The sequence below is a fragment of the Phascolarctos cinereus genome, unplaced genomic scaffold (assembly GCF_003287225.1).
Source record: "Phascolarctos cinereus isolate Bilbo 61053 unplaced genomic scaffold, phaCin_HiC Scaffold_4;HRSCAF=312, whole genome shotgun sequence".
Classification (NCBI taxonomy): Eukaryota; Metazoa; Chordata; class Mammalia; order Diprotodontia; family Phascolarctidae; genus Phascolarctos; species Phascolarctos cinereus.
Window position 1 is genome coordinate 478,351,957 of NW_027555847.1, and position 15,458 is coordinate 478,367,414.

Sequence of the window (15,458 nt, forward strand, 5' to 3'; positions counted from 1 at the left end):
ACCACATACCATGCAATAAGTACAGTTTGGAGTGGAGAGAGACCAACAAGAAAGGTTGAAGTAATTTACATAAGCTAATGAAGATCTGGAAAATAGATTTGGTAGACTAGAAACTTGAAAGAAGAGAAAGGGAAGAGTCAAGAGATTTAAGAGTGGCAGCTAGGTGGCGCGAGAGCGCCGGCCCTGAAGTCAGGAGGACCTGAGTTCAAATCCAGCCTCACACACATAGCACTTAGTAGCTGTGTGACCCTAGGCAAGTCACTTAACCCCAATTGTCTAAAAACAAAACCAAGGAAAAAAAAGATTTAAGAGTTATGGCAGATGAATTAGCCAGATTTAGTAAATGACAACATGTAGAAAGGAAAAATAAAGATGTTGAAAAAATTATCCTGAAATCAGGGCTCAGAGACAAGATCTTGGGATGATGGCAATGCCCAGGAATAGTTATATATATATATATATATATATATATAAAATGTTTGTGTGTATGTGTATATGTATATATATATGTATATATATATATGTTTGTGTGTATGTGTATATGTATATATGTATATATACATATATATACACACACACATATATGTATGTATGTATGTGTATATATATATATGTACATACATATATATGTACGTACATGCATATATATATGTATATATGTATATGTGTGTGTGTGTATATATATATATATATATATATATATATATATATATATATATATATATATATATAAAAGAAATTACATACCTTTCACATGGAAACAGAACCTCTTGATCCTCTTCTTCCTCTTTAAATTTAACAATAATCTTCTCAAGAAACCATCCATTGCCTGGGTTAAATTGACAAAGAAAAATAACTCTACTTTTAAAGTCTTTGGCAAGAGGTATACCAGCCTCTACATTTCAATTTCCTCTATAAAAATATACATTTTCCATTATAAAATTTCCATTATAAAAATCAATTAACAAAAGTTGATCGATGAAATATATTAAGATGTTTAATAGGCTAAGTAATATACACATTTCAAATCATACCAACAGAGAAACTAGTGCATGAACAGGTACAAGTGATTTCTTCATCTATTATTCATGGAAAAGGACTCAAGATCCACAGAATCATAACATTTAAAGACATAAATGACCTTAAGAGACAGCATGGCATAATTCATAGAGAACTTCCTATAAGACCGGAAAACCTGGATTCAAGTATTGCCTTTGACACATGCTGGTTGTATAATCCTGGGCAAGTCACTGAACTTCTCACTGCTCTAAGATGAAAGCGTAACAATCTACATTAGTAGAGGAAGTTCCTCAAGGAGCTTTCTACATCAATGGTATCAAACTCAAGTAGAAATGGAGACCACTGAACTATTCATAAGGATCCATGTGGGCAACATATTGATTTAGAAAGCCGCATATTAAGACTATGTGTGTTCAATTCAGTTCAATAAACATTTGTTAAATGACTACCATGCACCAAGAATTGTGCTAAACACACTAGAAACAAAAAGAACAAAAGACAGTCCCTGCTCTCAAGGAGCTTACAATCTGTTGTATTTTTATTGATTTTGTTAACTCTTTCAATATATTACAATTTATTACAATAGGTTATATTATAATCAGTTGTAACACAATCAATTGTATTTTATTGTTTTTGTTAAATATGTCCCAATTATATTTTAATCCAGTTCTGGGAACGCTGTCCAGCATTCAGCATGTTTGGCACATATGCTCTACAACAAGAAATCACAGTCCTGGCCCTCTTACTTCCTCTCCCAAAGAGGAAGGGTTTTAGAAACTACATATGTAGTCCCTTCAGGTTTTCAGAAGGCTTCCCTCACCATAACCTTGTAAAGTAGGTAGTGTAAGTACATCTTTCATTTCACAGATGAGGGATCTGTGGCTCTGAAAAGCTAAGTGATTTGCCCATCATTAGATATACGTATTAGGCATCTAAGTAGAATTTGAACTCAGGTCTCCAGACTCCAGGTTCCACATTCTATCCAACTATTCCACCTTTCCTTTATCACAGAATTCAAAACTGGTCAACCTTATGATTTTATAGATGAGGAAACTGAGCCTGAAAGAAGTGACTTGCCTGAGATCACATAAGCAGCATGTAGCAGAGTTCGGATTTAAATCCAGGTCCTTTGATCTTAACGTCAGTACTTTCCCTACAATATTCACTGCACCTTGTTTAAGCAAAGGCTGGTACTGTTCAGTAATACTGTCACAATCTTGAGTCAGATTTTCTCTATCCCTCAGCTTCTCCAAAGAAATTGTATTGATTTTTCTTGGACACCAAGACTGAAAAGAAGTACTCTTTAGTGCACAAAAGTAATAATTGAGACTGAATACAGGCTAAAAAAACTTTTTTGAAGAATTACATATTCTGCAAATTTATTTCACTTTTCAAATGGAACTTATTTTGAATGAAATTATTGCTGGAAGTCATATTTCTAATTTCAAATGACCTGAAGATAAAATAGAGGCATAGCCTCTCTATAATGAATTTGCATGGGAATTTGAAAAGGGAATAATGTTCTTTGGATCTCAGTGGATTGGTAGAATGAGTAGGGTTTTGTCAAATGATTGGGAAGCTTGAGGTGGAAAGGAATGGGGAGAATTGAACCACTACTTATTTTCAGGTAAAAGAAATGTAAATAGCTTATATTTACACATCATTCATTCTTTCCCTATCAAATGACACATGATCAAGTTTTTCATTTGTTTGGTAGGTTTTATTTCAAATAAAGGCTATTAAAAGCAAAGATTTTAGCTGTTAAGAATTCAGCAGAATCAGTTCAAATTTTATTACTACTATATATTGAACCCACTTGAGCTGTGTAAATGGTTAACTGCTTCTAGGGGCTATCTCCTGGAACACACCTAACTTTGTTAAGGAACACACTGTGTTCATATACTGTTTCTTATAATCATAAGATTTCATCTATAGTTACTTTGCAGATCAAAAAAGTTAATGATATTCCATAGGTGTCTCATTTGCAAAATAAGGAAGTAATTGTCTTGGGGACTATTCAATTCAACACATGTAAAAACTAGATAAGTTGTCTGCATTTTAAAGAAGAAAGAAGAAATAATAAAATAACTAACGCACAAAGGCTCTTGACAATACTGAATAGTAGATATATCTGTCTCATCTCTCTTTCCTGAACCTCTTTCTTACCTTTGAGTATGTTCTTTTTCCATAGTGCCATCATGTTGCCCATCCCAAGTTCCCATAGTTCACAACCAAATCTACTTTCTTCCAAAATGGGCCATGATCAAAAATTACCTTCTTTTTCCCACCTACTCACAGCCCAAACTCCCATTCCCTCAGTTTAGAAAGTCTTTGTTAAGAAGAAAGCAATCAACATAGCAGGACAAAAATCACTGGACTTGTCATTTGGAGGCCTGTCTTTGAGTCTCAGTCTAAAATTAACTAGGTGGGTAGTGTTGCTAGGTGATGAAGTAGATAGAGCACCAGACCTGGAGTCAGACCTGAGTTCAAATCCAGCCTCAAACACTAGCTGTGTGACCCTAGGCATTTCACTTAATCCTGTTTGCCTTAGTTTCTTCTTCTGTAAAATGATCTAGAGAAGGAAATGGCAAACCACTCCAGTATTTTTGTCAAGAAAACCCTAAATGGAATCACAAAGAGTCAGACACAACCTAAATGACTGAACAGCTGTGATCTTGGGGAAATTACTAAAGCTTAATGTCTTCATTTTAGAGTCTCAGAGAAGGTAAATGACTTGTCAAGGTTGCACAGCTAGTAAGAGTCAAGGCTGGGTTTTGTACCCCAGTATTCTGACTCCACACCTAGAGCTTCTTTCAATACACCAACTTCTTCTGTCCTGGGCTTCTGGGTCTCTGGGAACTATCATTCTAAGCTTCACAGTAAGAGTGGAATATCAAGCTCTACTTAGCAAGAACACTTATATGGTATGATTTACTTGTCTCTATGCACAATGTCCTCATTTTAAACATGGTCTAAGGTTATCTTCCAGTTGTATAATCCCAACCTTTTTAGATTTTGATTAAAAATTCAATTTTAAAACACAATGGCTAAATTTAAGTACAGATTGAGCTTGCATTTTCTTCTCATTGAAAGATGTTATTTAACATTTACGGAAAGGGCTCTTCTACAGTAATAAAACTTTCCTTTAGAAAGCCTTTCAAATGTGCTACTATTTAGAATGTAGCATTTAAGGTTGGTCCTTTTACCAACAGATCAATGGAAATATAAAGAGTAATATTTTTTTGAAGTCTTTCAATTCTTCTCTTTGAATTTAAATACCCTGTTTAGTATTGTAAAGATAACTCACAGGCCCAAAGTGTTTTCACTCTTAAAATGTGTTAAAAACAAACAAACAAAAAAACAAAAAAAGTGTTGAGAAGCTCATCCAGATCTTTCATTATGCCATACCTATATAAGTTTTCTCTGACCAAAGCTTTGCTGAGGAGAAAATTAATAGTTTAGAAACAAAATTCCTTACATATAGCTGTCTAAACTATTTCTTCCATTTATGACTTATTTTTAAAAGTATATTCAAAATTCTAATGGTCTGTTCCCTTAATGTTGCATTTCTTCTCTCTCCCAGAAATCTTGGTAGCGTATGAAGCTAAAAGCAACAGTTTACCCTTCTTCCAATCCCTTTAAATTCATCATTCAATCAGTAAGCATCTTATAAAGCACTTACTATGTACTAGGCACTAGGGATACAAAGACAAAAATGAAATAGTCTCTACCCTCAAGGAATTTACATTCAGTGAAGGGAGAGAATACATACACAAATATGTAGACCCAAGACACATACAAAGCAGATACCTAATTTCTCCTTACCTTTGCCTTCATGTATATAGAGACACACATGCAAAAATTTCTACCTTCTCTTTACATTCAAGAAGTTGTTCACTGGGGCTTTTTCTAAAGTGTGATTCATTTACGGCTCTTTCTGTATTTAAACCTTCTAAAATGCCTTGTTAGCATTCCCCTTGGAGATCTAATGTCAGAATGATCAAACAAGTGCATAGGTAAGTCAAAGATTAATAACTACTCTGTGAACATTCCCACTAAGCTTTATGGTGTTTCATGGCTGCCAATTCTTTGCTTAACTCTACCCAGAGCTTTCAGCTACATGTGCCATTGGTTTACCCAGGTGCTGAGTGAGAGGGTATCAAGAGATCAGAGGTGAGCTAGCCACACTACTGAGAACAATTCAAAATATGCAATCCTGCCAGTACTGAGTCAGAATTGTCACCTCTCACAAAGGATGGCATAATTGTTCTTACTTCTTCTGGTTCAAACTCACATTTTTGGCTGTCTCTCCAATAGTTACCACCTGATTCCTTTTATAAACTACTTATTTTCTTCTAACCCTGCTTCCTTCTCTTTTTGCCATTTTCATTTTAATTGTTCTGAAAAAAAGCCTACTTTCTTTTAAATGATATTTTAATGTTACTTCATCTAATTTCAATAGTTTACTTTTCTTTTTACCCAAAGCTATCTTATTCTTATAAAGTCCATTTGATATAATAAAGAAGACATTGAATTTAGAACTAAAAGATCTGGGTCCAAGTTCAGCTCTGCAACTTCCTGGCTACATGAGTCTCAGCAAAATCAGGTAATGTCCCTAAGCTTCAGTTCCCTCGTTGATAAAATGAGGATAATAATACTTGCAACACAGCCTTTGCAAGGATCAAATGAGCTAATATACTTAAAGTGCCTTGTAAACTATAATGCATATATAAATGCAAGCTATAATTAGTAATAGATGTCATAGTATTAATGGTAATAGTAAAGTGTACTATGCCCAGAAACAATTTGATAACTTTTTTTTTTAAATCCTTGGCAATAGTATGTAGCAATCATCAGGTCATAATAACTCATGTTTGCATAGTGTTTTGTGATCAGAAAGCACCTTACATACATTATGATGTCAGGCAGGTTAACACCCTTTGTTGGCCTATTTGCTTATCCATAAACAAAGGGATTGGATTAGCTACATAGCCTCTTGGATCCCTTCTGTCTCTAAATATATGATTCTATAATCTCATTATCCAATTTGATTCTCACGGAACCATGCAAACAATTAGAAGTACCATTGCCCCCAGTTTACACATGAGAAAACTGAGGTAAAGGGAGGTTAAGGGACTTGCCCAAAGTCACTCCAATCCAAGTTTTCTGATTCCTATCCATGACTCTCAGTAACCAACCTATTTCAAAATGCTTAATGTTGAATTTTATTTTAGCATTAGCTTTACTTATTATATCCATATATATATATATTATATATATAAATATATATATATTATATATATATATATATATTATATATATATATATATATATATATATATATAATATATATATATATATATATATATATATATATATATAATAGCCATAAAAGGGATTTCCCTATCACTGCTCATGTGGGCCCTGCTATTTTACTTTTCTCATCAATATAGCCTAACTTTTCCAACTTTTTCCACTGACCTGAAGAGTTTGAAAAAAAATTCTCATCAGAAAACTGCCTCTTACCTGGACCAGTCCCATCGTGACTAATCAGAACTTTCTTCAGCTCTCCAAGAGACACAGCCCTAATGACAAAGATGTCCACCTACACAATGAAAGAATAAGATGAAGGCCATGTATGTGTTAACTCATTGTTTTCTCTGAACAAACATTAATGTAAATAGCATCATTCTTCAACTAAATTATCTGCAAAGAGTTAACAATTAGATAACCTACAGTCAAACTGGTGATAAGGATGTTTTTGCAATAGTGAATATGCTTTTCTGTCTCTGGGTCCTCATGCTGCCTCTTCCACTTATGTCTGTACCCTTGGGTCAATCACTTAACTTCGTTGGGGCTAATTTTTCTAATCTCTCTCCTCTCTAGATTTTCTTGGCACTGTTCTTTCTCTATGGTGCTTCTATACATTTTACAGTTCTTTCTCAGTCTCCTGTGCTAGATCTTCATCAAAGTCATACAACCCCTAACTCTGGGTACCAATCCGCAAGGCTCTGTGTTGGGGCAGCTTCTCTTTTTTTTCTTTATTCTGTCTCACATGGTGTCCTTATCTGTTCCCTTGGGTTCATTATTTCTCCACAGATGATTCTCAGGTCTATATACCCATCCCTATTCTTTCTCTTGAAGTCCATTACTAGATCAACAATTGCCTTTTGGTCACCTTGAATTTTATGTCCATAGGCATTTCAAACTAAGCATGTTCAAAACAGAACTAATTAACTTCCTAGCAAAACCCTCCCCTCTTCCAAACTTTTTTATTACTGTTGAGGTCATCAGTAGGCCCCATGCTGTCAACTTTGCTTTCATACTCAAGTGGTCAGACTTATTCACACTGTATGTCCAAACTGTTGACAAGTCTTACTGTTTCTACCATCAACAAGTCTCTTGTATATTTCCCTTACCTCCTCTCACATAGCTACCACCATAGCTCAGGCCTTGCCAACTCTTGGCTGAACTACTGTAGCAGCCTTCTAACTGACCTTCCTGTATCATCATTTCTCATTCCAATTCATCCTCTCTTCAGCTGCCAAAATGATGTTACTAAAATGATGCTCTGGCCATGTCATCTCCCTCTTCAAAAAACATTGTGTTGGTGGATATTGCACACATAATATGTGTGTATATGATATGTAGTATATATGTGTGTACATATGAGACAAATATGATTTAAATTGGGCCCCTATTTTGCTCCAATCAGTATTAATCAGTTGAGTATGATTTTTCCATAATAGTAATAATTGTTAGCAATTTTTAGTAATATACTCATCTAGTAATATGCATTTAGTCAGTCTAGTCAACTAACACAAGTATAGAAATTACATGCATTAATAGACATTTTATGTACATTAGATATAGGAATAATTAGATAAGGTTAGATAGATTCTTTCTTATAATAGGCCCCAAACTTTAAACTACAAGCTATAAGTTTACTATTCACTAACCTGTTATGAAGTTCACTTTCCTAACCACAAGAACACTGACTAGAGACCCTCCACCCTTTTGAATGATGAGTTCATAATCAAGCTCAGCGTAAGTGGGATGTCTTAACATGATATGTTAAGTTTTCTAATTTATTTTGTATCTCTGGACCACTCTCTCTTGCCCCATGTGAGCAGGTGACCATCTTATAACCACTTAGTCACCAGAGATGACCCTGGCCTTGCCCATCTTGTGACCACCTATGCTGATACATCATTTCTGGCCTTCCTGGAGAGTCAAAAGCAAGGTCTATCAACTGCATTTTACTTTGCCTCTTCTGAGTGTCTGGGTATCTGGGTATTACTATAAAAGCAAGGCCCTGGGGACCAAGAGGCATCTCAGATTGTGAGGAAGATCTGAGGTCCACTTCATTGGAGGAGACCATGAACCCTTTAATAAAATGCTACTGGCTTGGAGCTCTGCCTCAGTGGGTTTTTTCTTGCAGATTAGATGCATATAAATACAAGGTAGTTAGGGAGAGCACTAATGGTTGCAGGTATCAAGAAAGGCTGTAGATAATGATGCTTGAACTAAGGAAGTAATAGATTTTACAGAGGTGTAAGGGCTATACATTCCAAGCATGTAAGATAAGCACATAGAAGTCACTCAGTAAATATTCTTTTTAACAATGGAGCCACAAAATCATGGTCTCATTGCCATACAGCTTCCCAGAGGTAGAATTAGGTCTAGAATTCATTTCTTTCAACTCTTAATCCAGAGGCAAATAATATGAAAAAAAAAATATAATACAAAGTAAAGGGGAGAATTTTTCAATGAACTGTCTGGACAATAAGTGATATATGAGTTGAACATTGGGGAGGTGGGGTAAAATGCATCTATCTGGTAATGTATGTGAAAATTTGGCATATGGGAGAGGATAGAACTGTCAAGATTGTGGTGGGAAAGCATTATTTTTTTTTACCTGCGCTTGTTGGAACTTGACCTGGTTATTCTTGGATTGATGAAGCCTTCGTTTCCCAGAATCTCCCCTGGTTCCAATAAGGTTGATTAACACATTAGCATCTGTTTCAGCTCCTAGCTTTGAGCCAGTGTAGACATGAATCTCATAAGCCACCACTAAAATGTGAGAAGTATACACTATTATTTCTTTTATTTCTACTTCTTCCTCGTTTTAAATCTACCTAAAGCACACTTGATAAGGAATCAGAAAATGCTTTCACTTTCCTGTCTGTTCCGTGCTGCAAGGTCCCTGGACCCAAATCTTTTTTTTTTTTTCAGTTGGAACCCAATTCAGAATCTTCCAGCTATTCCTGGAACTCCTGCTTCAAAATAATTATTGCCAGCAATTATGTTCTCTCAATAACCACTACACTTTTCCAGTTATTAGAGGGAGTTATATTAAAAATTCTCTCTCTTAATTAGATGAAGTGGCAATTTTTCCTCCTGAAGCTTGGCTGTTCTAATCACAGCTGGTCACTCATGCTGCTACTTCACGAACATTACTATTCCAATAATGGGGATTTTTAATAGGCAGAGGAGAGAGAGAGAGAGAGAGAGAGAGAGAGAGAGAGAGAGAGAGAGAGAGAGAGAGAGAGAGAGAGAGAGAGAGAGAGAGAGAGAATACAGAGATCCTAAAGAGATGCAAATTTAAATACAATCTTTAAAAAAAGAGTCTGGAAGAGAACTAGCAGATTGTAATTCAGTAAATTTAACATTAGGTTTAGGGCAAATTTCCAAGATGGTAATAAAAAGGCATTCATTAGGAATGAGGTTATTCTTACTAATACTGCTAAAAATGAATAATATCTAGGACATAGAAAATGTCTTTTACTACAAAGGCTTCTGAACTCTTTAGAACTCAGACTACTCATCATTGTGCAAATGCATTCACAGAAATTCCCATGAACATTTCCCAAAGTACTAAGACATAAAAATACAAGAAGTAGGAAAACAATGTAAGTGAGGAACATTGCCTGTGTTTTCATCAGGCAGAACTTTTAAAAAGACAAATCTGCTTATGTTGGGAAATGTTACAAAACAGAACCAAACAGGTTTTATCTTATAGTATTACTTTAATGCTTTGAGAATCTGTGAGTTTTAGTGGTTTAGGTCCTCCCTCTGCTAGAGATCACGACCTTCTATAATTTGTTAAAATGTCTTTGAGAGTTACTCTCATCACCCTACTGCTAATCTCATGATTAATATCTCTTAAAAGAACTCAACTGGTCCTCAGAAAACAGACAGGTCAGCATAATGGATTTTTGTGTGAAGCCCTTCCAGTTTGGTAAATCTCTGCTAGGGCTTCTACTCCGCTGGCATAGATTTTGAGAGCCCACCATCCTCTTCAAAACATGAAAAGGAATAAGAGATGGGCATATATGAACTATTCCATTTCTAAAATACTCCAGAGCAAAATGCAGTTGAGATTTGTTCTAAACCATCAAGAGACATTTGCAACTAAATAGTAAAACAAGGACAAGGCAAAAAACAAACAAACCCACAAACTTGTTAATTTCTCTTTCTTTTTTAAGTAACTGTAGTTACCAGATTTGGCAAATGGAAAATCTCAAAATGAAATAGAGCCAAATCAGTGTTAAGTTTCATTTATAGTTATCAGTAACGAATGTTTTATATTGAAGAGCATTGAAGACCGTCACTACTATGAGAAAAGAATGCATCAAACATGACAATGAAATACCTGCACGAGTGTTTATATATATTTTTTCTCTCTTTTTAATTAATTTAAATTTAAATATACAATAAGAAAAGAAAAAAACATTGTAAATATAAATATTAAAACAAATACAAAATAAGAAAAGGAAAAAAAGTATTGCCATATGGCTAGCAAAACATGAGAGGATTCAAAATATAGAGCAATAAATTTCCATTTCAAGAAAGCCTATATAATAAATACTATGCATTGTGTTCAGAGCTATCCATCCTTTCTTTGCTTCCTTATAACTTTTCTTTTGTTCTCTGTTGTGCCATTTTTAGTTTGTTCTTTTTTCTCCCTTCTTCCCCTCTTTCCCTCAAGAAGGCTACAATTAAGTATATGTGTGTGTGTATGTGTGTATATATGTGTGCATATATAATACATGCTTTATATGTGTACATACACATATGTATATGTGTATATATGTGTATACACATACAAGCATGCATAGATACACACAAAGATATAAACATACATATATACCTACCTACATACATACACTTATATGTACGCATACTTAGATATCTATAATCATATTCATATATGGACATATATATTTATATGCATCTACATAAGACCACACTATGATTATTTGACCTCTGTTTCTCTGAGGGTAGATAAAGACTTCCTTCAGAAGTCTGAGTCTTTCCATATTTTTTCTAAGTCCACCAACTTGTCATTTCTTATACCACAGCAATATTTCAATCTTATACTGTCTAGTTATTTTAAACAGCCTAAAACAATATTGATTAATATGGCTGACATATAGTATAGTTTCCCTATTTTTCTCTTTTGATTAAATCTATTTTATCTTTAACTTTGTTTAAAATCATGAGTACTACCCCTGCTTTTTTTCTGAAATAAATTCTACTCCTGATCTTTATTCTATGTTTGTGTTTATCTCTTATTTCCTATCTCTCCTAACTCAAAAGAGTTACCTTACTTTGACCCACTGCTTTGCCCTATTACTTAACCTACCCCACCTCCAAGGATTCCTCCCTTATCCTCCCATTCCCATTAATCTAAAAACCCTTCTATACACCCCATTATCCTATTCCCTCACTCTCCCCTCTAAAAATCCCTCTCTTATCCCCTCCTCCCAATGCCTTTGGCCTTTTATTTCTTTCTGAATTTAGAAGATTTTTATATCCTGATAGATAGATAGATAGATAGATAGATAGATATAGATAGATAGATAGATAGATATGCATTGTTGCCTGTTAAACTCATTCCCAATGAAAGTAGGTTTCCAGAACTAAGAGCCCTCCTCCCCATAAAATTCCTCTGTGCCAGGTCTTCCTCTGGAACCTCATTTGCATAAGATAATTACTCTTTTCAGTTTTTCCTAAACAGTTTTACTTTTTATGATCATATCATACTCAGATCTACTCTAATCTTTCTTTTGAACTACAATTACTAATAACAATCTTAAACATACCTTTTACATTTCCTCATACAAAATGTAAACAGTCTGTCTTTATTGAGTCCCTTGTAATTAGTTTTTTATATGTAATTTTTATTTCTCTAGGATCTTATATGTCAAATCTTCTATTAAGTTCAGATTTTTTTTTAACAAAGTCCTGAAAGTCTGGCAATTCATTAAATATTCTTTTTTTTTTCCATTCAGGATTATGCTTAACTTTGCTGGGTGTGATATTTTTGGTTACAACCCCAGTTCTTTTGCTCTTCCATATATCGTGTTCCAAGTCCTGCGGTCTTTTAGTATCACTGCTGCAAGATCTTGTGTGATTCTAATTGTGGCACTTCCATATTTAAATTGTTTTTTTAAGTTGTTGCTCATAATATTTTTCTCCTTGAGCTGGGGGTTCCAGAATTTGACTATGATATTCCTGTAGCTTTTCCTCATAGGATCTCTTTCAGGTGATGATTGGTGATTTTTTTTTCTATTTCTACTTTTCCTTCTTATTCTAATATTTCAGGGCAATTTTCTTCAATTATTTTTTGTATTTATTGCATCAAGATTATTATTTTGATCATAGCTTTCAGGTAGTCTGATTATTCTTTTGTTTTCTCTTCTTCATCTGTTTTCCAGATCAATTGTTTTTCTTATGACATGTTTCACATTTTCTTCTATTTTTATCATTCTTTATATTTTATTATTTCTTGGTCTCATAACTCCACCAGCTCCCCCTTGCCCAATTCTGATTTTCTTTTTCTTAATTAATTTATTTTGAATTACCAATAATCACTCCCATAAGCTTCTGAGCTTCAAATCCAATTCTGATTTTCAAGGAGTCATTTTCTTCCTTAAGATTCTGGATCTCCTTTTCTAATTGGTTGACTTTCTTGTAATAATCTTCTTGTATTTCTTGTATTGTTCTTATTTTTTTCCCTAAGTCTCTCTCATTTGATTTTGAAAGTCTTTTTAAAATTCTTCTATGAATTCTTTTCAGGCAGTTGACCATTAGATGTTAGTCTTTGGGGTAGGAGGGTCTATTTTTGCTTCAGTATCCTCCTCTGACGATGAATCCCAGTCTTCTCTATTCCCACAGTAACTTTATGTAGTTGAATTCTTTCTCTTTTGCCTGCTCATTTTTTGTTGTTGTTATTGTTGTTGTTGTTGTTTGTTTGCTTGTTTTGTAGCAGCTTATTTTTTGTAATCATCTCTAGTCCTGGAGTATGGGGGATGGTGCCTCTGGCTTTAGATCCTCCTTCAGTTCTTCCCTCTTTCCTAGAACCAAAACCAAGAACTTTGCACTCCTATAAATGCCCATAGCCAGCTCTGTCCGTGCTCTACTGTTCTTGCACTCAAAGAGCAGGCATGTGCTGGTTTCTTCTTACCCAGGGGCACATCTCAGCAGCATAGTTGGGGCTAGTGTTCCTTATCTGTAGGAGTTCCCTCAATCTTCTTCTCAGATGCCTGACTCCCCACATTGTCCAGAAGGTGAAAATTCCTGTGGCTGGGGCCAAGGCTACCTCCCAACCCAGTTAACTCCAGGGTTCACCACTTGCTGTTTAAGTGGAACTAGCCTGGAGGTGTTTACTCTTCACAGGGACCACATCTCAGTCCTGGGATTTTTCTTTAGACTTTCTCCAATTGTCCCAGGAGGACCACTGTTCTGCCACAAATCTTGTTTATTTTTACCATTCAATGTTCTCCCTGAGGCACTATTTTATCTTGTTTGTGGGGGGGGATCTGGACAGCTTGGAATTTTCTGACCTACTCCACCAACTTCCCACAATCCTCTTATGTTTTAATCACAAAAATGACACACTTCATTGTGTGAATAGCATCACTTTCTTATTACTTCCTTGTTCCTCCTCTACTTCTCCTAATCCCCCCTCTCCCAAATCCTTTCACACTTCCTCTTCATTCTTCTTCTAGAATTTTTTCTTTTCCCTTTACATTTTTTTTTCCAAATCAAGGACAGCATTTACTTATGTCCCATCCAATTTTTCAAGATCTTTTAAGATCACTGGCTATGGTGTAGCATTCTCATTTGCCAGTTCTTTCAGGATTTTATAATATAATTTATCCAAGACTAATGACTTTAACTCACTGAGTACCGCAACTAGGTGCTCTTTTAATATTGCCTCAGTTATCTTGTGTTTCCACTCCTTGTTAAGCATTTTTATTCAATCATTCTAATATAAAAATAGTTCTCTTTGGTAAAGAAAAGAGAAATAAAAGTTGAATACTTTTGGTTTCTTTCTTTTGTCCACTATCAACCTAAATAATCCAAACAACAGACATCATTTCTTCACTTTTCTTAGTAAGAAATTAATTAATTGACCAATTAATTAACTAATTAATAAGACCTTTTGTTGTTTTTGTTGGTTCTTCTGATCCACCATCAACCAAAATCCATTTAATTCATTCTGACCTATGGTAGTGCTGATGCTACTCTTGGAGAACTCTGCTACTTTTCTGTATCTATCTTCAATTAATAGACCTTGCTTCTTTTTTATAGCAGCTGTATTGATAGCACTGTTTCTTTTTTATATCAACTCAACCTATGTCCACTTCAGTGTCCCTCAGCAAGCATCACCAACCACTATTAATGATTTCTTTTTTTTCTTCTGGCCAGTGAGGATGATCTCTCTGAATAGCGCATGTTGATGCCATTCAGCATTATTGCTTAAGGCTTCTTTCTCTTCATAGCATCGAGGTCCATTCTCTCTGAGAATAAAATTATAGGTGTGTGATGATCTTTATTCTTTCCCTCCCATTCTTTCTGCCAAATTCTTCTGTCTGCTAACTTCCTGATATAGGATTCCCTTCTGCCTCCTCAGATACATGTCTCAGAATTTGATATTACCACAACTACTTAAAAGTTATTTTGAATTTTTGTGGTTAATATGACTTTTTTGAATTAAGTTTATATTTCATGCTATTCCAAGTACCATAATAATTTCTTTTTTTATTAATTTACTTTGATTTATCAACAATCACTTCCATATGCTTTTGAGTTTAAAATTTTTCTCTCCCTTCCTCCACACCACCCTCCCCAAGACAGCGCACAATTTGATATAGGCGTTACATATACATTCCTATTAAACATATTTTCACATTAGAGATGTTGTAAGTAAGAATTAGAAACAATATGGGGAACCACCAGAAAGAGGAAACAAAACACAACAGAAGAGAAAAAAAATAGCAAATAGTATGCTTCCATCTGCATTCAAATTCCATAGTTCTTTCTTTGGATGTGGATAGCATTTTCCATCATGAGGCCTTTGCAGGTGTCTTAGATACTTGTATTGCTAGGAAGAGTTAAGTTTATCAATATTAGTCATTATACACCAT

General features: G+C 34.7%; 1 protein-coding gene across 2 annotated transcripts in view; it reads right to left on the minus strand.

Moving 5' to 3' along the window:
- Window positions 1–15,458, minus strand: part of RP1 (RP1 axonemal microtubule associated) — a 655,430-nt gene that overhangs the window by 248,327 nt on the left and 391,645 nt on the right. For both annotated transcript variants that reach the window (XM_021005939.2, XM_078153415.1), the window contains 3 exons: window positions 8,939–9,093; window positions 6,547–6,625; window positions 748–829 (listed from right to left, as the gene is read on the minus strand). In XM_021005939.2, coding sequence (XP_020861598.1) covers window positions 748–829; window positions 6,547–6,625; window positions 8,939–9,093 — 316 coding nt within the window. The remainder of the gene's footprint in view (window positions 1–747; window positions 830–6,546; window positions 6,626–8,938; window positions 9,094–15,458) is intronic.